Below are 26,757 nucleotides of genomic sequence, written 5' to 3'. Positions count from 1 at the left end.
GGGGGGGGAAGAGCCAGTGGCCAGGCTGTGTGTGTAGAGGGGGGAGTCAGTGGCCAGTGTGTGTAGAAGGGGGGAAGAGTCAGTGGTGTGTGTGTGAGAGAACAGAGAGAGGGGGGAAAGAGCCAGTGGCCAGGCTCTGTGTGTGTAGAAAGGGGAGTCAGTGGCCAGCCTCTGTGTGTGTGTGTAGGTGGGGGGGAAAGAGTCAGTGGTGTGTGTGTGAGAGACGGGGGGGGGGGAAGAGCCAGTGGCCAGGCTTTGTGTGTGAGTGTAGGGGGGGAAGAGTCAGTGGTGTGTGTGTGTGTGTGTGTGTGTGTGTGAGAGAGAGAGAGAGAGGTGGAGAGGGCGGGAAGAGCCAGTGGCCAGCCTGTGCCAGGCTCAGGCAGCTTCCAGCCGGTGTCCCCCCTCCCTGCACTTGACCCTCTTCTCCCCCCTCCCAGCCCTGGGCGCCCTTCCAGCAGGCAGCAACCCATCGGTTTCCATGGGTTCCCTTTGGAAAGGCGGAGGGCTGGAGAGAGCGCGCGCCAGCCAGCCAGCCGCGACGCAGGCGGGACTGAGCGAGCCGGGCAGCGGGGCTGGAGATGTAGAGAGGGGAGGAGAAAGAGGCGGGGAGGCTGGGCGGGGCGAGGAGAGGGGTGGGGGGCGAGGGCACGCAGGCGCGGTGGGTGCTTGGAGAGCCCCACGCGGGCGCTCTCGCAGGGGCTCGTTCAGTTCAGCTGCGAGGGGGCTCGGGGCGGCGGCGAGGAGGCGGGCAGGGCGCACGGAGGCTCTCCAGCCGGGCAGCAGCTGCGCTCTGCGGGGCCAGCCATGGGTTAGAGGCAGCGAGCAAGCGAGCGAGCGGAGCGCGCAGAACAATAAGCGAGCCTCCTCTGCTGCCGCCGCCGCGGGGCTGGAGAAGCGGTGCTGGAGGGAGAGCGCACGGGGGACGCGGAGCCAGCGAGCCGGTGCGCAGCGGGGCAAGTGGAGCGCGGCGGATGCTCGGGGCGCCGGCGGAGGAGAGCAAGGCGAGAGCGCCGGAGAGATGCTCGCGGAGTTGCTGAGCGGCGCCCTGGGGCTCGTCCTGTATCTCAACACCCTCGGCGCCGACTTCTGCTACGACGACAGGTAGGCGGGCAAGCCCCGTGGGCTGGAGCGGGGCTTACTCCTGCGTAGACAGGCGCGGGCTCGGACTCGCATTCGAGGAAGTAGGGCTCTGCGATCCGATCTACGCTTACCTGGGAGTAAGCCCCATTGGCTAAAACAGGATTTGTTTTTGAGTAGACAGGCAGAGGAGTTCCTTTGCATTCCAGGAAGCAGGACTCTGCAATCCCATCCACACTTAGCTGGGGAGTAAGCCCCACTGGCTACAGTGGGACTTACTTCTGAGTAGATACGCACTGCACGGCTCTATAATTCTATCACACTTTCCTGGGAGTAAGCCGCATTGACTAGAATGGGACTTACTTCTGAGTAGACAGGCACATAGCTTTGGGCTCTAAGGTTCCTTTGCATTCTAGGAAGTAGGAACTCTACAATCCCATCCACACTTCGCTGGGAGCAAGCCCCATTGGCTATAATGGGGCTTACTTCTGAGTAGACATGCACTTAGAAGTGGGCTCTAGGTCCTTTTGCATTGCAGGAAGTAGGGCTCTGCAGTTCTTTCCACACTTTCCTGGGAGTAAGTCGCATTAGCTATAACAGGGCTTGTTTCTGAGTAGACAGGCATAGGAGTTCCTTTGCATTCTAGTAAGCAGGGCTCTATAATCCCATCCACACTCAGTTTAAAGTAAGCCCCATTGACTACATTGGGACTTACTTCTGAGTAGACATGCAGCAGATTGGGCTCCAAGCAGCTGCACAGCACCTTCTGCCTTCAGGTGCCACATTTTTTTGCAGGAGGGAAAAAGAGGACTTGGGTTGGGGACACCACACAAGGTGCAGTGTCATTCTCCTGTGGGCTGTGGGGATGCCCTGGCTTTCCTCCTGTGAACATCTATCATCCCCCTTTGGAATCTCCCCTCACCTGCCTCTCATCCCTTGAGGAAGGGATTTCTCTGATCCGTATCCTTCCCCCACCCTTCCGATCTTCACACTTCAGGGAGTTAGGGCCCAATCCTATGCTTGTCTACTCAGAAGAAAGTCCCATTGTCTTTAGTGGGGCTTACTGTCATGAGATGCTCTAGAACAATGTTTCTCAACATTTGTCCTCCACTGTACTACTTCACATGGCCCACCTATTCGAAGTACCACTGGGTGTAATTGGTGATGATATCTTCAGCAGTTACTTCTGTGTTGGGAAGCCAAATCCCACACAACAAACACCAATAAAAGTCTCATGGTGCACAGACGGGCTCTTTTGAGAGTGGAAAAGCTTGCTTTGGAGCTCTGCCACTGAGCTGAACCTCCTACCATTGTTTGTTGTGTCATGTTCCTGGTCTTGCTGCCAGGCACCAGGTGTCTCTGGGTCTCAAGAGTATCACCAGGCTGCACCTCAGATACCACTGGTGGTACTCATACTACTGGCTGAGAATCACTGCTCGAAGAGGATTTCCTGCTACAGGCAGGGGGTTGGACTAGATGAACTTTTAGGTCCCTTCCAACTCTGTGATTCTATGAAAGTGTGCATAGGGTTGCCGTCTTACAGCACAATCCTATGCATTTCTGCTCAGAAGTAAGTTGCATTATGTTCAAAGGGATTTGCTCCCAGGAAAGTGTGGACAGGATTGTAGCCTTGGGCTGTGATCCTATACACACATGTTCCTGGAAGCAAGTTTCATTGAAGTTGGTGGAGTCTACTTCTTAGTAGACAGGCAAAGGATTGGACTGCCAGTCCCCCACCTGGCTCCCTCATTACTTCCCTGTCAATACAGTGGAGGCAGAGGGAATACCCACAGTTCTGAAAACTGCCTCTGCTGTCAAGTTAGTTTTGCTGGAACTAGGAAGCGCAGCCTTGCTGGCCAGAAACAGGGGAACAGGTGGGGAGCTGAGCAGGCGAAGCTTTTTCCGAACTCACCTCTTGTTTCCCGTTTTTTTGCCTCTGATCTTACTTTGCAAATAAGTAATTTTTGTGAAACACACATCTCTGCTTTCTAGGGACTAAGGGTGCAATCCTATCCAAACTGTCCTGAGAGTAAGCCCCTACTGACTATAATGGGATTTCCTTCTGAGTAGACATGTCTAGGATTGGGCTCTAAGGCTGTATTCTTATGCAAATTTTCCTGAGAGTAAGCCCCATTGAAGACCTTGGGACTTATTTCTGAGTGGACAAGTTTTATTATGCTCTGATTTTGTGAACATGTGTGTGTTCTGTCTTTTGGAAACATGTATAGTTTTGTTTTGTTTTTTTAAGCTGCAGCCTAGAAGCAGTTCATTATCATGTTTGGGGAGGAAAAGACTCTTCTACTTTCCACCAACAGAAAACTTCACTTTTTGGGGGGGGGGGGGTAAGATGGCTCTATCTTCTTTCACTTAATGTTTGTTTATGGAGCACTTGTCATTTCCATAAACTAGTGCGCTCAGGAGGTAGTCAGGGTATAATGGGAAGGAAAATGTCCTTAGTTTTCATTTTTCTTTTAGCAAAGATGCCAACTCAAGCTGGATTGGGAATTGGGCTCTCTAAATCCCATGGTAGCCTTTAAGACTTCCCTGGTAACTGAGCATCTAGGGAAAGGCACTTTGCAAGTGCTCTTCTTTACAATTCTCAAAATCTATAACTCTCTGGCATTAGAAAATTGCGTTCTAGAGTAAAAACTCTTTTGAGTTCTGATTGAAATCAAACCCTGGAATGGGAGCGTCTGCTTTAACTTTACTCACAGGGGCAGTACTTACTTGGAAATCAGAGGGGCTGTGGCTCAAATGCTTGCATGTTTGTGTGTGCACATTGTGCTCCAGGGATCTGCAGAACAGCTTTTTCTGAAAGCCTTTGCATTGTCCTCCAAGGTCTGTATGTTCAACATTCCTTTATGCTAATTAGCCAAAATGAACCCCCCCCCCCCCAAACAGGGCTTGAATGTGTCTCTTGCATTTGGGTGAATTTGGGCAGCTAATGATACCTGAACTGCATTATTGAAGAAAAGGCATTGATCACTAGAAAGTGTCACATTTATACTGATGTTTTTACCTTCCCTAGTGTCAAGAAACTGCTGAAAAGCTATATTAGCAATTAGAGAAAATTCCAATTTGTGCCTTTTTCCGGTGACTTAATCTGATTACAATTAAAACAGATGCATAATTAAAATATATTAGGGAGAACCTCACGCTTGGCTGAGCTTATGAGCCATCCTGGGGTGTTTGTATGCTCCATTGACGCTAAACCATCCAAAAAGTGAGCATAGATTTACTTTGACAGCTTTTCATCAGACCCTCTCAGTGTGGAAAGTGAATGGATCCCCTGGGTTAGGGTGAATTGCCTTTCAGCAGAGTGGCTTTGTACTGATGGGACGCTCCTTGAATTCTCATATATGGGAGTAATTTGACACCACAGTGTCTAAAAAGTCCAACTTGAGTAGACTGTGGCTCTTCCAAATGGTACATTAGCAGTTCTGCCTTCCTTTACGTTACTACGTTCTCAACAGGCTGAATTGTACTGCGATTCTGAAGACTGTAATCTCTCACTTTATCTCAATGTGACATCCCAAGTCACAAATGTTCTGAGGGTGCTAGTATGGTCCAAACAAAACATGTTGTAAATAAGCTTGTGAACATTTATATGGGGTACAAAAACTGATGACACCTAGGAATCTGGGTATTTTTTTCCAGTTCTGCTTATTGAATTATCAAGGGGAGACACTAGGTTGCTTTAGGACATAAATTGAGGATTTACTGCTGTTTACCACTTGAAATTGGCTAAAGTTGGACTGTAGTTCATAATATTGCTTAATATCCTGTATATAAAGGTCAAGCTCTTTGTTGGTCTGGATATAATTGTGCCTTAATACCATTAGAGAATGTTAGTGGCCATTAATTGCAGGGTATCACTAAAATGATGGAAAAATAATCACGCGGGTATCTGCTGAGTATTAAGGTTATCCTAATTAAATAACTTCTTAAAGTACAGGTTTGTTTAACTTATTTAAAAAGTAAACACATAAAAACTTCTTGGATTTCCAAAATCAATTGGCATGTGTGAAATGAAATTATTGACTATCCTGTGGAATAGGTCAGTTAATTAGAGCATTTCCAATTACTGCTGGGAGGAAAGAGAAATGAAAACTGCAAGCTAGTAAATGCTTCTTCAGTTTGCCACCACTAATCTATTCCCAAAAGTGAAAGATTCCAAATTAAAATATTTTAACTACAGTCACAGAATTTTGCTGATCAGGAACCTTGAAATGTAGCCCTGGGAAATGTGAACTGACTAGGAGCTGTAGGTTGGTTTGCTGCTTCCCAGGTCAAATCTGGATCATGCTTTTAGCTTTAACTGAATCAAGATTGTGCATTTAAACTTTGAAACTGTTTATAATTTCAAGAGCAATGCCAAATTCTTTGGGTTCCTCTACTATCAAGTGTGACATTAATTTAGGCTGTTTTTCTTCTTGATACAGTGATCCAGATTACTATATAAAAAGTGCCTGTAATTGCTTTCGGTATTTTAGTAGGTTGGCTAAGATTAAGTGGTGTCATAAAAACCTTTTTACAGGGAAATCAATTTCTTAATGATAAAAAGTAATGGAAATCAATGTGAAGGATGGGCATAGAATAAAGTTACTTACTGTGTGAAAACACTTCATTGCTCTGTTGTGAGACCAAATCTCATTTTAAGTTTGATGAAGTGAATTCATTCTTGAGTTTAATAAGTGGTTTGAAAATATCTGCATACCTGTTATTCATATATAATATTGTGGGAAGAATCTTTGAAGGCATGATAGTAAGGAAAGAGAACAGAGGTTTGTATCCTTAGGATCAGACTGGTAGCTGAAACTCTTAAATGCTGCCAGGTCAAAGAAGTGTTAGAGAGACAGGATAGAACCTCTCCCAGCTCTTACTATAGTGTTTGAAAATGCATATGGATTTTGTCTGCAGTGCTGTGTCTACTGTGTTTCTTTCTTAAGTTCTGATGTTTCCAGATTCTCTTAGGATACAGTCCTGTGCACCATTTCTTGGGAATAGGAGCCCAATCCTATGCATGTTTACTCGGAAGTAAGTCCCATTATAGTCAACTGGACTTATTCCCAGGTAAGTGTGCGAAGGATTGGAGCCTAAGTATCATTGAACACAATGGGACTTACTTCTAACAGGCAAAGGATAGCACTATTATAGGACTGGTCAAAGGTGATTGTGTTGTTTGTTGTGGGTCCTGAAATGTGTTGAGGTTAGACTGCCATACTTGCAAAGCTGCCTTTTTACTTTCTCACGTGCTAGATTTGCAGTTGTGCTGTTTGTTTGGCTGGCTGTTCAGTATTTTATGTTCAGATAACCAGTTATCCCCAGTACTTTCCCCCACACTAGAGGAAGCTGCACTGCATGCTATGTTGTGGGAGTGGAACTGGACAGCCTGCAAGAAGCATGTAAAAATATTTTTCACTTTCTTCCTGGTAGGTTGCCCAATTGCCTATGAGTCTCCTTGGACACACTCCAGCCATTTTGGTGGCATCTGTCCAAGGAAAGAAAAGAGGCTTGAAGGTTTTGAAAAAAGGAAATAAGATAGTAGTAGTAACTTCTTTGTCATTGTGCTACAGCACAACGAAATGTATGCACCTTTGCGATACAAGCATAAATATATACTACAATTCCAACAATCACACTCTACACACTCACCCACACATTCTATACAACATGCGTCATAATAGAAAAACAGTATAACAGACCATAATGCCCAGGAGCATGGTAGCAAGATCAGGTGGGTGTTACTGCCGCTGGATGCACCCTCCCCCGACATATTCCCAGTTCCCCCCCCCCGTTACTCTTCCTCCCCACCTATGAGTTGGCCCCTTCAGTGTCTTACCTGCTCCAGTGCAGACTGCTGGCCATGGCAATGGGCCTACAATGTTGCTGCTGCTTTGTGACAGTGAGTTGGAAATGGCTGTTGGAGCACTCTGTGCTTCCCTGCCAGCTCGTTTACAGCTGCGGGGTAGTCTCCTGCTGCTGCAAATCTACTTATAGGACTGGGAAATTAGACTGAAATCCTGTACAAATGTACCTTGGAGTTGTTGGCAACCTTCAGTCTCAAAAGACTACGGTGTCACACTCTGCATGGTGGTTCTGGAACAGCGAAGAGTGTGGCTGAAAAGACTGATTCGGGAGTGACAATCCCTTCCACACTGGGAGCAAGTGCAGTCTGTCCCTGGTATGTCTCCCTGGCTACGGGCCTTCCTTCTTTGCCTCTTAGCCTCAGACTGTTGGTCAAGTGTCTCTTCAAACTGGGAAAGGCCATGCTGCACAGCCTGCCTCCAAGCGGGATGCTCAGAGGCCAGGGTTTCCCACCTGTTGAGGTCCACTCCTAAGGCCTTCAGATCCCTCTTGCAGATGTCCTTGTATCGCAGCTGTGGTCTACCTGTAGGGCGCTTTCCTTGCACGAGTTCTCCATAGAGGAGATCCTTTGGGATCCGGCCATCATCCATTCTCACGACATGACCGAGCCAACGCAGGCGTCTCTTTATCAGCAAAGACCTTGGAGTCTCTGCCTCTGTGGAGTCCATTCACCTTGGAGTAAGGGCCATTGAACTCAGTGGTTCTGAGTGGGTTCTCAGTGGACCTCAGTGGGCAGGAGATCTGGTCTAGAGGGTAGAGCCTCCATTTGCCTGAAGATAACATCCACAAGGTTGCCAGTTCGAGGCCACCGGCACTGTACGGCCTTGAAGCAGCTGACAAGCTGAGCCGAGTTATTCCATCTGCTCTGAGTGTGGGAGGATGGAGGCCAGAATGTGAAACCAGATCAGAAAGAAACATCTGAGTGTTGTGGTTCTTGAAAGATAGAACCTTCTTTCAATTGTAAAAATCCCTATGGGGATTTAAATAGCCTGCCTATGTAAACCGCCTTGAATAAAGACCAAGAAAGGCGGTATATAAATACCTATATTATTCTTATTCTTATTTCTGAATAGATATGCATAGGATTTTACGGTTAGTGTCCAAGATGTTGAGAGCCCATACGGCCAAGCTTATCCACTGAATTATTGTCTTGTACTTGCTCAGTCGTGCACTTTAAAATTCATAGTATTTTATTACCCTTGGGTGATAAAGTCATCCTACACAACTGATGGCATTGAAGGAACTAGGTTTCAGTGTAAACAGAATTCTTTTGTACGAGCATGTGGTTTTTCCAGTTTAACCAATAGCATTTAACTTGCTTCTGCCAGCAACAGCATGTACAGAACCAGTCTGAAGGAACACAGAGGGTTTATGTCATGCTGATGTTTCCAAATTCAAACTCTAGAACCTGTGCATTAACAAGCTTGGCAAGACATGATAACCTGAAGGCAGAATCTGTGGAGGTCTGCGTGCTAGTATCATGCATGTAGACAAGCATTGGGAATTGGCCCATATTCACAGTTCCATTCACCCTATTTAGTTTTTACCTCTTTACACAACTTATTTCTCTTGGAGACGACAATGTGAACTGAACCAATCCCAAAGAACAACTTTGTATTCAACCCAAGTTTAAGTTGATTGATTGAAATGCCTCTGAAAATCAGGTAATTTTCTTTTTTTATTTTTCAAAAAACAAAAATAACAAACACACATAACACATAATACAATACATAAACACAATATTAGAGGTTGCAAGATATCATACATCACTATAACTAATGAATCGTTACATATTTCCTAATCCAGTTCCTCTTCTGCGTTAGCCTCTTAATATCATTTATCATTTATCTATCATATCATATCATATAGATAATACATTCATCTAAATACCCTATCTTTTACTTCTACAACTTTATTTTCAACCAAGCATAAAATAATTTTCATTACTCAGTCTATATCGGTTTCACTGTTGATCCAAGCTCTCTAGAAATCTGTCCATTTCCACCACATTCATTATTTTCTCTATTAATTCATCTTTCATTGAGATCTTCATGTCTTTCCAATATCTAGCATATAAAATCCTCACAAGAATTAATATCATAGTCCAATATCTAACATATTAAATTCTAACAACTTTTATTAACCTAATAATTACATATATCATTTCTCTATCTATAACATCCAAAATTAATATATCCTCATGACTAAATACATAAACATATACATAAACATCCAAAACGATATCACCTAAAATTAATTCTAATTCATTAAAATTATCCTCTAAAATTCTAACATCTATTAATATCAAGCTAACTAAATTTTTATACATCTTACATATCACCTATAAAACTTATATAAATTCTCATTGACATCTAAAAAACTTTAATTTCTAATGTACAAAATTAACACATTGCTGTCTTTCTTTTTATCTGTTCCCTTGTCTCCACAGATCTGCCAAATCTCTTCTCTAGACTTTAACTTTCCATCTTTTTTTCTAATAAATTTCACATGAATTCCTCTTAACAGGATGTACTCGCCCTTCTTGCTAAATCAACATCGTAATGAGTCATCTTCACCTGATCATTCCAATCTATGTCAGTTGGTTGAAGTATTTCTTCTTCCTTCACTTGATCAATCCAATCTGCATCAATTAGTCGAAGTATTTCTTCTCCTTTGTGGTTTGGTGACTTTTGAGTCTTTATCTTCTAAGCTATCTCCATTAACATTGTCTCTTCCAGTTGTTTGTTTTGTCCTGTCTCCAGTGTTTTGATCTTCCATTTCTTTGCTCTTTTGTTGATCCTCTCCTGTTTGTTGCATATTAGACTCATTTGTCTGTTGAATTAAGATTTCCAGGCTAATTTGGATTTGTAAATATCGATTTGCTTGTTGCTTTCCTATTTCCAGTACTTTTTCCATAATCCTTTGTTTTTTCTCATGTGATTCGGATATAACATCTTTGAGTTGCACACTAAGATCATTTAGTTGTGTAGTTAACGCATCCAAACTAGCTTGAACCCGCAGATATTGATTTGTTTGTTGCTGTCCGATCACCACTAATTTTTTTATATTGTCTTGTACTGTCTGCTTCCATTCTTTCCCTTTCAGTTCCTCTTGTGTTAGTTTTTCCAAGCTGGACTCCGGGGCAGAAGAACTCCTAACTTTTGCTCCTTTTCCTGTCATCCTTTTTCTTCCTTCTTTTTTCTTCTTATATCTTTCTTCTTACTTCACTTGTCAAGTCCTGTTCTTGTCCTTGTAGTATCTTTTTTTAGTCCACTAGATGTCCCTGATGTTCTTATTTCTGTTGTTTATATCTTATTTCTGTTATTTATATTTGTTTCTATGTCAGCCACATTCCTTTCCAGGAGATAATCAACAGAAGGTAAACAATCAACCACTTTTGTAAAACAAAAAATAATGCAGGTCTCCAGCCATTCTCCACAGACACTCCACAAGCTCGCCACAGGAAAACGAAACTGAACACTCCACAACAATAATTGTATTCCAAGATGGTTAATTTGTAATCCAACAAATTTTAGATTATAAAGTTAGAGTTATGCACTCATATTTCCATAACAAGCTCGTCTGATCTCCTCCAAAGCTGCTTCTCACATCCACAAACAAATAAGCAGAGAAAGCTTCCCCCCTTCCTCTTCTCCCAGGAGGGGGAGAGCCTGCCCCTCCTTCACTTTGGCAAAAGCTTAATCAGGCAGTCAATTAGTCAATTAATGCCAGACACACACCACGAAACAACACTCACTTGCTTCTTTCAGCTTCCTTCCCTGCTTGGAGCCTTCGGCTTAATTTCAACATTGAATCCTCACCATCACTGACTTCAATGGCTGGGTTCCCTTGGGGAAAAAACAGTCCCTGGCTGGACCCTTCTTCTCCGAAACCGTACATCATCTGTAGGATCGAGGCCTCTCCTGGCCACTGATCCTTGGATCTCATCAGACCTGCAATTCTGGGAAGAAATAGCATGTTTTCCAAGAGCTTCCCAGGAGCTCAGAAAAACACGGCTACTCAGCCACCTCAGGCCCCGCCCCCTCTGAAAATAAGGTAAATTCTTACTGAAGGGTTCTTCTGGTTTTTAAAGCAAATATTATTTGGAAATATGCGTTTAATGAATATCCCAAATTTGATGAGTCCAAAACTAAAGTTATGCAAATTTAGTCATGAGTAGGCCCACTGACTAAAGTGAGTCTTACCATTTCCAGCTTGGTTGTATGAGAGTGTGACTCCTGGGTGATTTGCAGACTTCCATATGAAGTCAAGTTTGACCAGAACTATGTAGGTAGGTTTGTTCTGTTTTTTATTCTATCTGGTGCTAAGCTGCAAATAACTCTCCCAGAGTTCAAAAAACAAGCTTTGGTTCAGCGGGCAGCAGAAGGCAACTTTGGTAAAAACAGAACTTCCAAAACCACCAGTTGTTTTATGTAGGACTCTGGGTTGCAGTGAATGCTTTCAGGATTAGGGCCAAATGTGCTTATAAAGAACCCTACAACAATATTTGCTATTTGAATAGCTTTGTGTATAAATTTCCAACAGAATATATATTCTCAGACATGATGGTAGCATTCTATGGAAAGCATCTGATTTAGATTTTTGTAAGTACAACCAAATAACGTGTGCATGCGCATCTAAAATGATGATTTTTGATTCTAGTCATTGACTAGTGACTCAGGTCATGAAAATTTGCTGGGTATTTCAGCCAGTTGGAAAAATGCATATGACTCATGTAACACATGAGATTGGTGGTAGTTGGCACTTTAAGCAATCTGCTGCTATACAGATGCATTAAAATAGTAGAGATAAAGTAGAAATTGCCTTGTTGAACACACACATCGTTCATGTAAACCAGTGGTTCCCAAACTTTTTCAGGCTAATGCCCCCTTGAGGCCCAGGAAAAATTCCTAGCGCCCCCCACCTCTTTGCTTAATAGTCTACTGCAAATTCAAAACAAGAAATACAACACTATAAAAAAAAGCATATGTATTTGACAAATAAATCTAGTAAAGTAAGTATTTAAAGTTAAATATATAACATTTAACATTTTTAATAAATAACATTTTTAAAAAGCTAAATTTGCATCTCTTCTGCAACTACGTTGTCTTCACAAGTTTAATGGGATGGATGTATTTGGTGTAGGGATATCAGCTTATCAACATCTGGCTGGAAGGAACTAAGGAAAAGTCTTAGATCCCCACGTTCAATAATGTTCAGTCTGTTTCTTTGCTTGGAAAGTAGGTAGGCAACTGCACTGAAGCCTCATTCCACTAAATATGATGTAGGGAAAGCAATGAAGTACATCTTAACTTTGTTCCACAGTGCAGGGTATCGGTCAAAAATTTTTTTTTTTTAACCAAAAGTCTTGATATGACTGTTTGAACTTTGACCTGAGCTCAATGTCATTTTGGAGTGAAATAAGTTCTTCCTCTACCATTCCTGTTTCATCATTGCCGATATCTAGGAATGGATTTATCACCCAGTCTGGTATCTGAAGCAAAAAAAGATCCTGAAATCTATCAGACATGTCGCTGTGCAACTCATCCAGGTGTGCACAATACACTTGTAGGTTATCGTCTGGTATACTCTTCTCCTTCTCCAGTTCAGAGAGGCTCGGAAACTGAAAGAGCTCACGACGGGCTATGTTACGTCTGAACAACAGTAACCTCAAGCGAAACGTGGAGAGAACAGATTTGACTTTGATAAGGCTAATCTCATTTCCTTGTAGTTGCAGATTAACTTCGTTAAACTTTGTGAATACATCAGACAAGTAGGTGGTATCATGCTTGATGTTTCTTAGTTCATCAGAGAGAACAGGATTGGAGTCTTGGAAGAATTCAACAACTGTTCCAAAAACTGAATAGAAACGTCTCAGGCAGTTTCCCTTTGACAGCCATCTAACTTCTGTGTGCAACAACAAATGTTCAAAATCTTCATCGTTCTCAATGCAGAGCTGTCGAAACAATCAAGAATTGAGAGCATGTGCCTTAATTTTATTTATCGCTTTGATAATAGTGTTTAATGATTCGTGAAGTCGACTGCTTAGGTTTTTTGTGACCAAATGTTGCCTGTGAATTACACAGTGGACCGTAAACACACCAGGTACAGCTTTTTTCAAGAAACTGATGAAGCCACGGTAACAACCTGTCATCGCAGGTGCCCCATCTGTTGCACAAGCAAGAATGTTGGTAAGCGGGATATCTTTCTCCTTGAAAAATGTCTCAACAACACGAAATACTGACTCCCCTTTTGTATCTGTTTCTAGTTGTCTTGCAAATAACAGTTAGCAGTTTAACCCCTGCTAACTGGTTAAGAGGCACTTTTTCAAGTGGGTGCTCCTCTTTTATTTAGCAGGGGGAGAGTAACTGGCCCACCTCACCCCAGCAGTGTCTTTTCTAGTGGCTGTCTGCTGGTGTTGCATCTTTTTAGATTGTGAGCCCTTTTGGGACAGGGAGCCATTAGCTATTTGATTTTCTCTGTAAACCGCTTTGTGAACTTTTTGTTGAAAAGCGGTATATAAATACTGTTGTTGTTGTTGTTGTTGTTAACAGCTCTTGAACCAAACTTTAATCTTTGACAAAGCGAACATAAGCAAGAAGCAAAGATTGATTGCCTGGAAGAATGGACTCATCTAATTGTAAACCAAATTCTATTGTTCTAAGCATGTTGCACAATGTGTCTGCAATATTTTCAGCCATTTCATCCACTCTTCTTTGAACAGAGTTATCCACTGAGAGGAATAGCTTTAATAATTTGTTCGGGTGACTTGTGTAGAACTGTGCGCAGAACCTCACTGACTGCTGGCAGAATAAGCTGTTCCCCAATTGTATGAGGCTTACCAGATCTAGCAGTTAGCAATGCGATGTTGTATGATGCACGCAAACCATCACTGGATTGCTGTGAAGTGCTAGCAAACATATTTACAATATTTTTCCTTTTCTGTAATTGTTCCCGAAGTGACTGAAAATATGCTAAGTTTTTGTCTGCTTTATCAGAGTGCATTTTCTTCACATTTTCAAAAACAAATGTTGTAGGAGCCTGGAAGGTTTCATGGCTTCATTTGAAAAAAAACTCCCTCACACAGTAGGCACATTGGTTGCTGCTCATTATTTGGTGCTGGTACAAATCCATATTTCAGATATTCCACACTGCATTGCCTACACTTCTTTTTTGTTTGCTGTGTTGGAGCCATATTTTATTCTGGAACAAGAATATGCAAATTCTTTGCAAAGCAGGCACTCACTATTTGTAGCAAACTTTGCAACCAACCTTCTCTGCAGAGTCTGCAGAAGTCTCCAGCAGGCCAAGTCAAGAAACACCTGTGCAAATCGCACACCACTACTTGCAGCAAACTTTGCAACCAACCTTTTTGCATCCAGCATCAACCATCTTGTATATGTATAAATTTATAAATAAATATGTATAAATATATTGCATATATTTTTTATCTTGGGGCGGGGGGGTGCATGCATGATGGGATTTTCTTTGGGGCAGTGCAGGCAGGTCCAGAGGGGTTGGGGGGGCAAGACTAGTTAGGTTGCAATCCAAGCCACTTCATTTCAGGGAGCTTACTTCTGAGTAGACACAACTGGGATGGGGCTCAGACTGGGAGATAGAGGCTGCAGGTGCAGGGGGGGTTGGGAGGGGGAGATTGCTGGACTGGGGGCGAGCCCAACTGAGTAATGGACCTTACTTATGAGTAGACACAAGTAGGATGAGTAATGTTTTTAACGTAATGTATTGAGGCTGCAATCCTTAAGACACTTTCTTGGGAGTAAGTCCCATTGAATATAATGGAACTTACTTCTGAGTAGACAGCCTCAGGATCGCACACTTATACTTCCTTCTCCTCTTTTACCTGGATATCAATGGAGAAGGCTGCTGCTGAGCTGTGTTGGTCCCAGGCAGGCAGGCAGCACAACGCCGCTGCAGAGGCTGTGGTGGTGATGGCAGGCACACGGCACAGGCAAGCAGCTGTGGCCACACAGGCAGCAGGCAGGCACCACGACCAGCATTGAGGCTGTGGCCACACAAGCAGGGAGGCAGGCGGCAAAGCGGCGCAGGGGAAGAGCACTCACGAGGCTGTTGCCTCAGAAGTCTGGAGCGCTCTGAGCGGTGAGGGGGGGAGGAGCCTCCTTCTCCCGCTCATTGACTCCAGGCAGAGAAAAACAAATCAGAGGCGCGCAAGGACAAAGCGCACCAAATTCAAACGCTGGCCGCCTGGAACCCCTTTTTTTTTTGGTGGCGGCCAGCGTTTTTCACCTTGCCTGACCTGTCACTGCCCCCCTATCGCCCACTTTGTCCCCATCGCCCCCCTAACGCCCATTTTACTTTCAACGCCCCCTTGGATCTTTCCAACGCCCCCTGGGGGGCGCTAGCGCCCACTTTGAAAATCACTGATGTAAACTATGTCAAGTCCCAAGTTAATGCAACAGGTAAGATTCCTGCTATATAGAACATCAGTGAGTCAGGGCAGTTACCATGAAGCTTCAGATTGTTTCTCTCTCTTTTGAAAGGCTCTACCCTAGTTTCTGTTCTGGTTTATCTGTTGCGATAGGATTTGATCATCCTAATTCATAGCTTCTTGTGGCGAGTGGCTGTTTACACTGGTCCTATGTCTAGAGTTCTTGATTTAGCGATATTACAATACCTTTATAAAGCACATTGCTTTGCCAGTGTGTCAGGTGATCCATCAGAAGATCTATAATTCTAGGATTTATGTTGTCCTTGTGATTGACTTGTGCAATATTGCTCCAAGTGTTGGAATTCAGATTTGAATTACTAATATGTTTGTATTATTAGAAAATGTTTAGAGCTCCCAAGAGTAGATTTCAGAAATAAATAATTCTCTAAAGAAACTATTTCACTTAACTTGTCTTCCTGATTATCTAGCCTTCCTCTTTGAAAAATAACCTTGGGTTTTATTTCAGCAAGTACATTGTAAATGGAGAAATTCTGCTTGTGCAAGAGTGGAGAGTGATTCTTGTTGATTTCCCCCTGCACTTTCTTTCCCTGTCCCTCCCAAATCTGTTCCAAATTGTCTCCCAACCATTGGGGGGGGGGGAGAACTACAGAGCCCTCAGAGAGAAGGGAGGAGGAAATCACTCCCTTGTGATAAATGGAACTGTTTCCATTTGTGAAAGAACTGAGGTCCATTCTTACAATGTGAAATTTATTGTGGTCTCAAATGGGTAGTCCTGCATATATTTTTAAAATTTTTACAATGCTTATATATTTTATTGTACTTGGAAGCTGCTTTGAATACCCAGGAGGGAGATAAAGTGGGGTATAAATTTGTAAATAAATAAAATAAAGGTTTAGTGTTGGAACAAGGAGACCTGTTATGACTGTGTATGAACCTCAGAAGGTCATTTCAGTTACTGTGAGAACTCATTTAGTAGATCATTTTACTGGCGAAACTTTACCACACGCTGACATTTTGTTTCATTGAACTTGTTTCTTTGGTAATCCAATTATTGGTGAATTTGCTGAATTTCAATTTGGGGAAAAATATCATGTCTTGTGTGCTGTCTTGTGTGCTCCTTGAAGCATTTGGTGGGCCACTGTGAGATACAGGAAGCTGGACTAGATGGGCCTTTGGCCTGATCCAGCGGGGCAGTTTTTATGTTCTTAAATATGAAATACTCATCCAATAAATGATAAATGGCCACTAATCTGCTAGATCAGTAGTTCTTACACTTTTAGCACTGGAACCCTCTTTTTTGAATGAGAATCTGTCAGGACCCACCAGAAGTGTTGTCATGACCGGAAGTGACATCAGCAAGCAGGAAAATTTTTAACAATCCTAGGCTGCAATCCTACCCACACTTACCCAGGAGTAAATCCCATTTACTATCATTATTAAAAGCATACAGAGATTAGCCTGTTAAAAGTACAGATCTGTAACATTTCCCCAATGCAGTCACATGCCATGGTAGCATCAAGTCTAATATATTAAAAATAAAATACTGAAATGAATGGGGACCTACCTGAAATGGGCTTGCGACCCACCTAGTGGGTCCGGACCCACAGTTTGAGAAACACTGTTCTAGATCTTTAAGCTAATGCTGAGCTCAGGGTGGAACACTTTCTAATGACTGAGGTCTTTTTGTTGGTTTTTGGAGGTTTTAGCAACCTTTGAACTCTGTGTCTCCTCATTCGCATGATTGCCCATGTGGATTCTTCTTATCTCTTTTCAAAAGGGCTGAAGAGATTGTGTGGGCAGGTTGTCATGTTGACAAAAAACCATGCAGTGCAATTGGCTTTCAGCTCCTTGCTAGCAGTTTGCTTCAACATTGCATCTTTTGTATCCTGGTGATATTTTACAGAGTTTTGCTGTGATTGGAACTGATGGTGGTCTTAGAGTAGAGGAAGAACAGAAAACAGGAACATCATTTTTATAGCCTGCTAGATAACTGCTCTCCTTTACTTTTTTTTTTAGTGTCATCATCCCTAGGAGAGGTTTCTTGCTTTTTAAATGAACCTTGAAGAAGCCTAGAGAAAATGGATTTCAGAGGTTGGAGTTCAGTGCTAATATAGTACAGTATCGGTATAATACTACTCTTTTTCAAAACCTGCAGTTTTTCTTAACAGGGACATTTTCCTTTGTAGCAGATGAATTATCCATTTTGGCAGACTTCCATAGGTCAATATTATTTTTCTTGTAAAATGGCCATCATAATAAAGACAGGCTTGCATGCGGTAAAATACTTCGCAGATAAGTGATATGATTTAGGTTATGTGTGTAGCTGTAACCCTAAGCCAAAGTATTGGAAGACACTTTACTTGCCACACACTTTGAAGGTCAATATTTTTGTCTTCTCACCTTCTGACAGATGACTTCAGTGAATCCATCCATGGAGTGGAATCCTCTTGCTAGAACTCCTTAAGTCCACTGTAAAGTAATTGTCAAATTACTTTGACAATACTTTGAAGGCTTCTGCTTTCCCAGGAGCTATGAACCCTGTATTAGTAAGTCTTCCAGACCCAGCTAGTCCTGGAAGCAAAGACTGACAGGTAATTGAACCAGAATTTTCCACATGGGAGTATAGCACATTGCTATTAGACAACTGGGCAGGATTCCTTCTCTATTCATGGAGTTATTTCTCAACAGAGAATGCTGAACTTTGACTCCCTAGCTAGCTAGGATGTGTGGCAGATTAGACAAAGCCTGTGCTTCTTCAAACCTAGCAAAGGTCTTGGTGGTTGTGTCAGGAGAAGCTTTTGTGGCTTTAATTTTTTCTTGTTCTGTCTAGATATTATTGATCTTTGTTGTATTGCCCTTGCACTCTTCTTCCATTGTTGAGTGAATATTTATAGAAGCACAAGTGAAGTGGCATTGCTCAAAATGGCATGGTAGCAGTTTGGTTTTTGTAGAAGTACTTAGCACTTGTGACTGACCCCTTCTGACTACATTTTACAAATGTATTGCCATTTTCCCAACCCAACTAGCTCCATATTGATTAGGGTCTTTCAGAACCTACTCTTAAGTGGTAGCTAGGAAGATCAAATGTTTTATCAGACCAAAGTAAATGGACATCCAAATTTGTTTTGTTTAAAATGTCACTACATTATTAATAATATCAATAATAATAAGCATATTTATGTACCATATTTATGCAATAAGCTTATTTATGTACCACTTTTCAACAAAGCAGTTCCCAAAGTAAAGTTCACATAGCAGAATAAATAAGTGCTTCAGTTGTGTTAGCAATAATCTTAGAGGCGAGTCCTATCCAATTTTCCAGCAGTGATGCAGCTATCCTAACAGCGTGCACTATAGACTGCAGTGGAGGTGGGGGACAGTCAGGGAAACCTTCTCAAGGTAAGGGGACACATGTTCCCTTACTTCAGGGGTACACTGTGGTTGCATTGGCTCTGGAAAGTTGGATAGGATTGGGCCCTTAATCTCTATGTAGCTGGCTGCTAACAGAGTTATTGACTGAGCATCCATACATTAATTCATTTGCATACTAATGTTGATCTTAGGTGGCAGTTGTGGTTATCAGCTGTGACAATTTAGGATCTTTGCTGTTGGAAAGATCATGCAGTTGTGATAAAACTAAATTTTGGAATAAGTGATTCACTTTCATCTCTGAATCCCTTGCCAAAGTTCTAGTTCTAGTTAGTGCAGTGGTTCTCAAATTTCACCACAACCATGGTGCCTTTTGCAATTGCAGTGGTGCCATGTGGCCTCTTCTTCCCAGTTTGCCAGGCCTAGATTGTGCAAAACCTTGCACAATCATGTGTAATCTCCCAAGATCTTGCGTGGTTCTTGCTCGATTGTGAGATACTCTCATGGATTGAGGACTTACTCCTCTGGTGCTTGTGATTCTACCTTGAAGACTAGATCATGAATTAGATGCCGAAGCAGCAAACCAGCTCAGTCTAGTAAGACTGTACTGGCTTGTGGTGGGATCACCCACTGTGACACTGAGATTCCTCTCTATGGAACACATTCCAGAGGGGTGCTGCATAGATCTCTACATCAAAGGAGTTTGGCAATAGCTTCAACTGTTTGTTTATAGTGGTGTTTGAAAACTGTTATTCATTTTACTCAGAAGTAAGCCCATTGTGTTCATTAGGCTGTAATCCTATCTTGCTGGAAACAAACACCTCTATTTATAAAGCAATAAATCTGTTCGTTCTTTAACAAACTTAATACAAGGATAGTTTTGGTCTTTTTTTCCTCTCTATGAAGGAAGGTTCAGAAGGCTTCAGAAGGTTCTGTTGCTGCAACTCAGATTGGTTGCAGATATTTCTGGTTTGCAAGGGTGTCTGGTGGTCCTTTTATAGTATTCATGATCAGCTTCAAAATCTTGTTGAAAGCATACTGCTTGGAAGAAATTGTAGTAGCATAGAGGTGGCAGTTAGAAGTGGGAAGTTGAAATTGATCTTTGGTGGCTTGGCAGAAGAGGATTTTATATCCTGGGTTAGGTAGTGACGATTGAGGGGGAAGGGGTACTTGTGGAAAGTTGGTCTCCTAAAGGCATTTTTTTAAAGCAAAAATGTGTGCGAACTTGTAGTATGGCATTCCTTTTTCCCTTTCCCATGCACACCCTGATTTTCCACAAGGATACTATACAGTGGAATTAGTGATGGCATCTTGTAAGAATTCTCTGATGTTGCAGGAAACTCACGTTTGACTTTATACTTTTTGTTTTGATGGCAGGAAACATAAGTATAAATAGAAAGCAGAAGTTGCTTCTTCCAATCACAAGTGTATTTGTCTTGCAATGGATTCACATTAGGCTTTCCCAGTCTCTTTCCCACCATTAATTGCAACTTTTTTGCACTCTGCTTGAGTTACTTAGCTTCATTTGGCATTCTGATCCAAGCTCCTTTTAGGTTCAATGGATTTCACTGGTCTAAGAATTTCTGAAGATCTGAAAGTAGGATTTAGGGGTGGAACATTGTTCTGTTGTTGTCTTTTTAACAGTGGAAACGTTAGACTTAAGAAAAATGAGATTGGGTGAGAAAGGTCTGCTAATCAAGCTGGTTGTGTGTTAAACCTGCTAACAGGGTGCATTATCCTTGCCTTCAATTTCAATGAAAATAATTATGTCTGTACTGACCAGGTTTAACGTTTAAAGAGTAAATGGTTCAGCATGTGGCTAAGGAATAAATTTTTTTTTCCTGCAAGGTTTAGTTGAAGTAGCTATTCTTCACCTGATTGCCATTATTTAATCAAAGTACTGGATGTTCCTGTAATGTTTATAATAAATAGTAAAATGCCCATCATTATTATTGATGGAGTGGGTGTGCAAATGGGTTTCTATATTTCAAGGAATCCTGGAGGAATGTAATGTGCATCCTTGCTGTTGGACCTCCCCTCTTCCAATGGGATTTTTCACAGTGGGGTCCAGTCTCCCAAGGCCAGGATGGATACGGCTTTTGTCTTTATTGTAACAGCATCCTGAGTGTAGTGCGTTAAAACCTCCGATAAAACGAGCAATCCAATCCTAACCTGTACTGGAGCGACCAGGCCACATGGCCTGTGCTGTATCAATACAGGTTAGTTAGATGGTAGCTGGAGGTCTCCTTGGGTTAAGGGGATATTTATCCCCTTACCCTGTGTCAAGCCTCAGCCTGCCCTTTAGGGTTTCTCTGGTTCACATTACCTATTTAGCTGGTGCAAATCAGGGAAGCCTGATACAAAACGCTGGAAGGGGGGCTAGGATATGGTGGAGGTGTCCTCGGGGTACCATCCCCCATTCTTCCCTTCCTCTGCCCAGAAACCTTCCCCCTTCCTGCCTCTTTGCCATCTTCCCCATGCCCCTGTGCCACTCAGTGCCTTACCTCCTTGCATCTGTGACACTGGATGGCAACAGTTCAGGCTTTCCCGTCAGTGCAGCGTCCTCCTGAGTCGGCGTAAAAGTGCTTTATGGAGTTTTTATGATGTTTCACACCAGCGCAACAACCATTGGGCCAGTACGGTACAAAGTTTGGATTTAGCTGTCAATGACAACAGTTCACTTTTTTATACTGTTGAAAATAAAAGGGTTGTAATCTGAGGCAGTTGGAGATGGGCGAACTACACCAGTTTGCTGCCTTAACTGTATATCCCCATATTTGTGGCTTGTCACACTTCCATGTGATTATGCTGACAGTGATGGAACAGTTTTTTTAAATGTTTAGATTCTGTACAGATAATTTTATAAGTGGGAACCTCTCTATTTAGTCTGATACCACTAATTTGCAAAAAGAGTGCTAGAAATAATAAAGTTTTGATAAATAAAGTATGATAATAAAGTTTATGCGGGCAAATGGCACTTTTATTCATTACAATCAATGCTTAAGGTGGCAAATGATTATTTATAGTGTGTTTATAACAGTTGTGTAAACAAACATGTTGGCTGTTCTAAGAGAGGGTAACTTGTTCAGTACTAATGGACGGATTAGGAATACATAATAAGCTAATGTGCATATTTGATTATATATAATTTAATCATTTGCATATCGTTATCATAAGCAAGGCAGGCACCAACCGCAATTGATGGGCATATTCTATCAGATTCTGAAACTCCCCTCTGAAATCTGGAAGTCTTGAGTTAGGATTTGGGAAATTGATGGACTTGGAAAGCCCCAGTGTTGATAAATAATATGGTCATCATATGATGATATTTTCATTTGTCTCCTTGATCTTTGCACTTATGCTGATAATAATTATAATATTTATATATATTAACATTTTATGCAGTAACACAGCTCCCCCCATCACTGCCACGCATCCTTGGGGCACAAAGGCTGAACTTCCTTGTTTATGACTTTACCTAGAGCTATGTCATGACAGCAAAGAGTAAGTGAGAAAAAGAGAGAGAGTGGGTGGGGGAGAATAAGGAGATGGAGTACTGGAGTAGTATCAGTCAGTCCTTTGTCTTCTGCTCTGTCCTTGTGTATTTCAAGATATTCTCTCCAGGCTTTTTGAAGGTGTCGGGGGACATCTGCAATACACAACCTTCTCATGTTGCAGTAATTCAAGTATGGTCTGCTGCCACTCCAGTTTGGTGGAATTCTTGGCTTCCAGGCTATCAACTTCCAGGCTATCAAATAGCTGTTAGCAAAGCATTGCGGTCATCCAGTTTGCTGAGATATAAACTCACCTATGACCAATTCTAAAAGAACGACATTTCTAGAGTTTGAATTGTATAACGTATTAGGTTACCAACTTCTTACCAAGAAGATGTTACCATACAACTCAATATTATGTTGCCATTGTAGTCTGTGGCACATTCCCTCTCCAGCAATGTAAGTTCAATTGTGCGTCATTTGGGGATACCTCTACTATTCTGCGATCCCTGTTGTTATGCGATTAGGTCATTAAGTGAACATTTGGCTCCATCTAGTGCCTTTGTTGTGTATACAGACACTCACTGGCTGCACAGGCTACTGGAGATGGATTGCCTCTTCTTTGCTTTAAGAGCCTCTTGTGTAAACTGACACTCTGCTGCAGGCTATGTGAGACATGACTGCTTCATTAAGAACCTCTATGTTGTGCTTTGACCACCATCGTATATGCAGTCCGTTGTTAAGTGGACAGTTGTTAAGTGGACAGTTATTAAGTGATACATGCCTGCAATGGTATCTCTGTATTTCAGCGACTCATTTTGGACCACCGTCTCCTGTAAGCTAAATTCGTTGGATTCATTTCAGATGCTTTTTCCCCATCATGCATCTCTTAGGGCTCACAGCATTTTCTAAACATTGTCTCAGTGATCCTACAACAGTCCTCTTATGTTATCCCTTTGCTGTGGGTTCAAGTTGGTTTAACAGTTCTAATATCAGGAATTGTATCTGTGTGAAGAGGGATCTCTGACCGAATTCTGTGACTTGTAGGGTTCTCCGTGGGGAGCCATGACTGTCAAGGTGATGTGAGTGGCAGTGCAGGTAAAGTCAGAGTGGCTTGCCTTGGATTGCTCACTAAGTAGCAGTTTGCTCCGCTCCCTTGTAGTTGAGTTGAGAAACTTAAGCGTTATGTCTCTTTATCTTAAGCGTTATGTCTCTTTATCAGAACGAATTATAGTTTACAAGCATTGTTCACCATGTTAAAGACTTTTCTACAAATTATGCCACTACCTGGAGATTGTGTTGCAAAATATTACCCTTTCTAAATTTCAGAGTTGAATGAGCCATGGCGTTTTTTTGGCTTGAATTAAACCCATTCTGGGTAGCTTAATAGAAAAGAAATGTGGCATTTGCGCCCAAGAGAATAAAACGTAGTTTTGGCTGTGCTTCTGATCTGCACCTCAGCTCCAGTCAAGGGGCTTCGCTGCTTTTTACTTTTTGAGCTGTACTTTAGCTGACTGCGCTTTTCTGCTTGTTGGGCTTAATGTGGAAGGACTCTGAAATATGGGTGGGCCGCACTCCTGTGTTCAACTGTGGCTTCTAGATGATGTTGCCGTGCCCGCAGTACAAAGGCTTTAAATGTGATCAAGGACCTGGTGGATAATTGTGTGCCTTGTAGTGTACCCATTTGCATCTGTTTTGTCTAGAATTCACCCCATGATGAAAAGGTGTGAGATAATGAAGTTCCTTTTCAGCTCTGCAGTGAGCAATATAGCCTGATAAGTCCATGAATTACTTTAGAGAAAAAGATGTTTTGATAAAGGAAAAATATCAGATATGTCTCTCCTACTGCTACTGTGTTGTAGGTTAAGTTCTAACATATAAACAGTAGGTGAACTCCTGCACAGAATGAAGTACAGCCTAATCATAAACCCAGTGTGCCGCTGTATCCAGTGGCCCTGACAGGGCTGCTGGAGGTCTCAGCGGGGGTAGGGGACTTCCCTTCCCCCGAGGAAAGCCATAAGCCCCATAGTGGGGCTTCTCTGCACCCGCTATTGGCCAGCACATATGAGAGAACCTCTGTGTCAGGCTGTGAAGCCCCACACGAAGGATAGGATCCAGTGGAGCAGGGCTGGTCCTACACCCCCTCCTGCCCCAGTTCCTCCCCCCACCCCGGAACCCCTGCCCCTAAAGTCCTTACTGCTGCCTGGAGCTCTTCCTTTGCCTGGGCCCAGTCTGGTGCTGTCTGGTGTTGGGCCCATTGCCAAGTGGCGCTCCCTACATACAGGGTGCTGTAAATGGATTTTACAGCATGTTTACCGCACCCAGCGCTGGTGCTCCGAGCCTTTAGGTTTGGGCTCTCAGTGATGTTCCTTGCTCAGAGGTCTTACTTGTGTCTTGCTCAGAGGTCTTACATGATAAAGATAATTGTGTGTGTGTCTACACACACATTGGCACAAAAAATGGAATTTATGCAGTTCAGTAGAAGCTTTGCTGAAGAACCAGTCTTTGAGAGAGGATAACAGGGTGAAAAGGATGTCCCTTGAACTCTGCTGCTGTGGTAGTTCCCTGAAGATATGGCTGGGGTGTGCCTATATTTACAGAATTGTGTGTTTGGCTTTGTACTCTTTAATGTGGTGAACATACATGTTTATAGGTCTTTGGGAGACTTTTATTGACAGGGAACACTTGGAAAATGATTGAACTGTAACTTGACTAATAAACGCTGGATAAAGGTCTATTTCATGTGCTCCATTGCCTGGAATAACAATCAAGAGACTCATAAGGGGAGCAGGTTGAACTCCCAGTATGTTCACTCCTTGAAGGCAAGAAAACTCCCTCTGCTGCTCTTAAGACTTGCTCAGAATGAATAAAATCTATCCTATCAAGTGTTTGCAGTTCTGTGTAATAGTTTGTCTTTCTTCGCTGATCCACTGAAAGTCCCTGTAAGCATGAAATAGCAAAACTGACTTTGATCTCAAATGGGATTAAATTAATCTTGTTGAATGATTCCCATTTTGCTTCTTCCAAAAGTAACTTTGCAAATGTGAATTTAACTTTTTATCTTCTTAGGGCTGCATAAGAGCTTCTGGTATAGTAGAAGTGAAGGTGAAATGTTATTTTGGTGCACTTGATGGCTTTGTGTTTGGACATGGCTAAACAATTCCTTTTCAGCTCTGAAGCATGTTTGGGAAATAAAAAAACTTCTTCAAAGTTTTTGAGCTCTGACTCCTTTGGAAACAAGTCTTAGTTATTTGTTATGGGTGGGCATCTTTTGTTCTATTTGATTTGGAAGTAAGCTGACTTGCAAGAAGCACTGAGGATACCATGAAGTAAGAACATAGGTTCTTTTAACACCTTGAAGTAGGATGGAAAAATATAAAAATGTTTAAGGCATTATCCTCAAGAGAAATGCTGGGGAAAAATAATCAGGTATAAAACTCAAATGCTCTGGGCTAATGCGTTGCTGTTTGGGACTTAGCTGTCTGAGTATTTATATCCTCATCCTGAACATTATCTTATAATGATATTATAGAGACATAATGCATATAGACATAAAACTCCATAATGCAATGGCTTTTGATGTTGTGTTGATTAAATGAAACTCATCTGGACCGCTTTGACTTTCAGGAGTCCTCTGCAGTGAGGAATCTGTCCTTGAATTTGCAGCAGTGTCACTTGGCCTCAATGTGTTTTATGATGATATAATGATAGGTATTAATAATCTCTTGCATATCCGTTTGTCAAGCAGTATTGAATACTAAAGTACACTTATCTGAGTGCACCTGCACAACAATTGTGGAAATCAGACTTGCATTTTTATTTACAAATAATTCCTGGACACAACTGGAAGACTCGTCTGGTCGCATCTGGGAGGTACAGGGAGACCCTTCTGACCTGCATTGGGTCAAATCTGTAGGTTCGCCCTGTATAATTATACACCCTGTATAATTTTTTTAATTCACATTTATTTTCCTTTTGAAATGGGAATCTTTTAAAGGAAAAGGAAAACACTTTAAAGAGAAAAGGAAAACACTTTTTTTTGAATCAAAGTATACATTCAGTGATAAACATATTGAAAATAGATCTTACTCCATGATGAAAGTGGAAAAAAGCAGTTGTGGAACCTTGTGGTACGGGAACACATATTGGCAATAAGGTTGCCAGCTGACCTGAAATAAGAATTGCCCTGACCTACTCTTGTGCCTCTAATAAGAGCTTCATGTACAGAATTCACTGTAAAAATTTCACTGCTACAGAGATAAATATAATGAGAACTGATCTAGCCTGGTGGCAAAGAGATTGAACTAGGAATCGGGGAAACTTTGTTTTGAATCATCTTCTGCCATGAACTCACTCACTGCCCTTAGATAATCCACTCCCTCTCAGACTTTTCACCTGCAACATGGGGATAATAGTGCACATTTAGCTTATAGACCTGTTACTAAGATTACAACAAAATATATGGAAGCACTTCGAAATGGGAATCTTCCTTTTGAAATGGAAACATGCTAATGGAATAGT

The 26,757-nt window shown here is 42.2% G+C and overlaps 1 protein-coding gene across 2 annotated transcripts in view; it reads left to right on the top strand.

Moving 5' to 3' along the window:
- Positions 1-1,017: 1,017 nt before the first annotated feature.
- TMTC2 (transmembrane O-mannosyltransferase targeting cadherins 2) overlaps positions 1,018-26,757 on the top strand; it is a 211,871-nt gene continuing 186,131 nt past the window's right edge. For both annotated transcript variants that reach the window (XM_066634177.1, XM_066634175.1), the window contains exon 1: positions 1,018-1,101. In XM_066634177.1, coding sequence (XP_066490274.1) covers positions 1,019-1,101 — 83 coding nt within the window. In that variant the 5' untranslated portion in view covers position 1,018. The remainder of the gene's footprint in view (positions 1,102-26,757) is intronic.

The sequence above is a fragment of the Tiliqua scincoides genome, chromosome 7, assembly GCF_035046505.1.
Source record: "Tiliqua scincoides isolate rTilSci1 chromosome 7, rTilSci1.hap2, whole genome shotgun sequence".
In the NCBI taxonomy this organism is placed as follows: domain Eukaryota; kingdom Metazoa; phylum Chordata; class Lepidosauria; order Squamata; family Scincidae; genus Tiliqua; species Tiliqua scincoides.
Note: the sequence above shows the minus strand (reverse complement) of the source record. Positions and strands in the feature narration are given on the sequence as shown.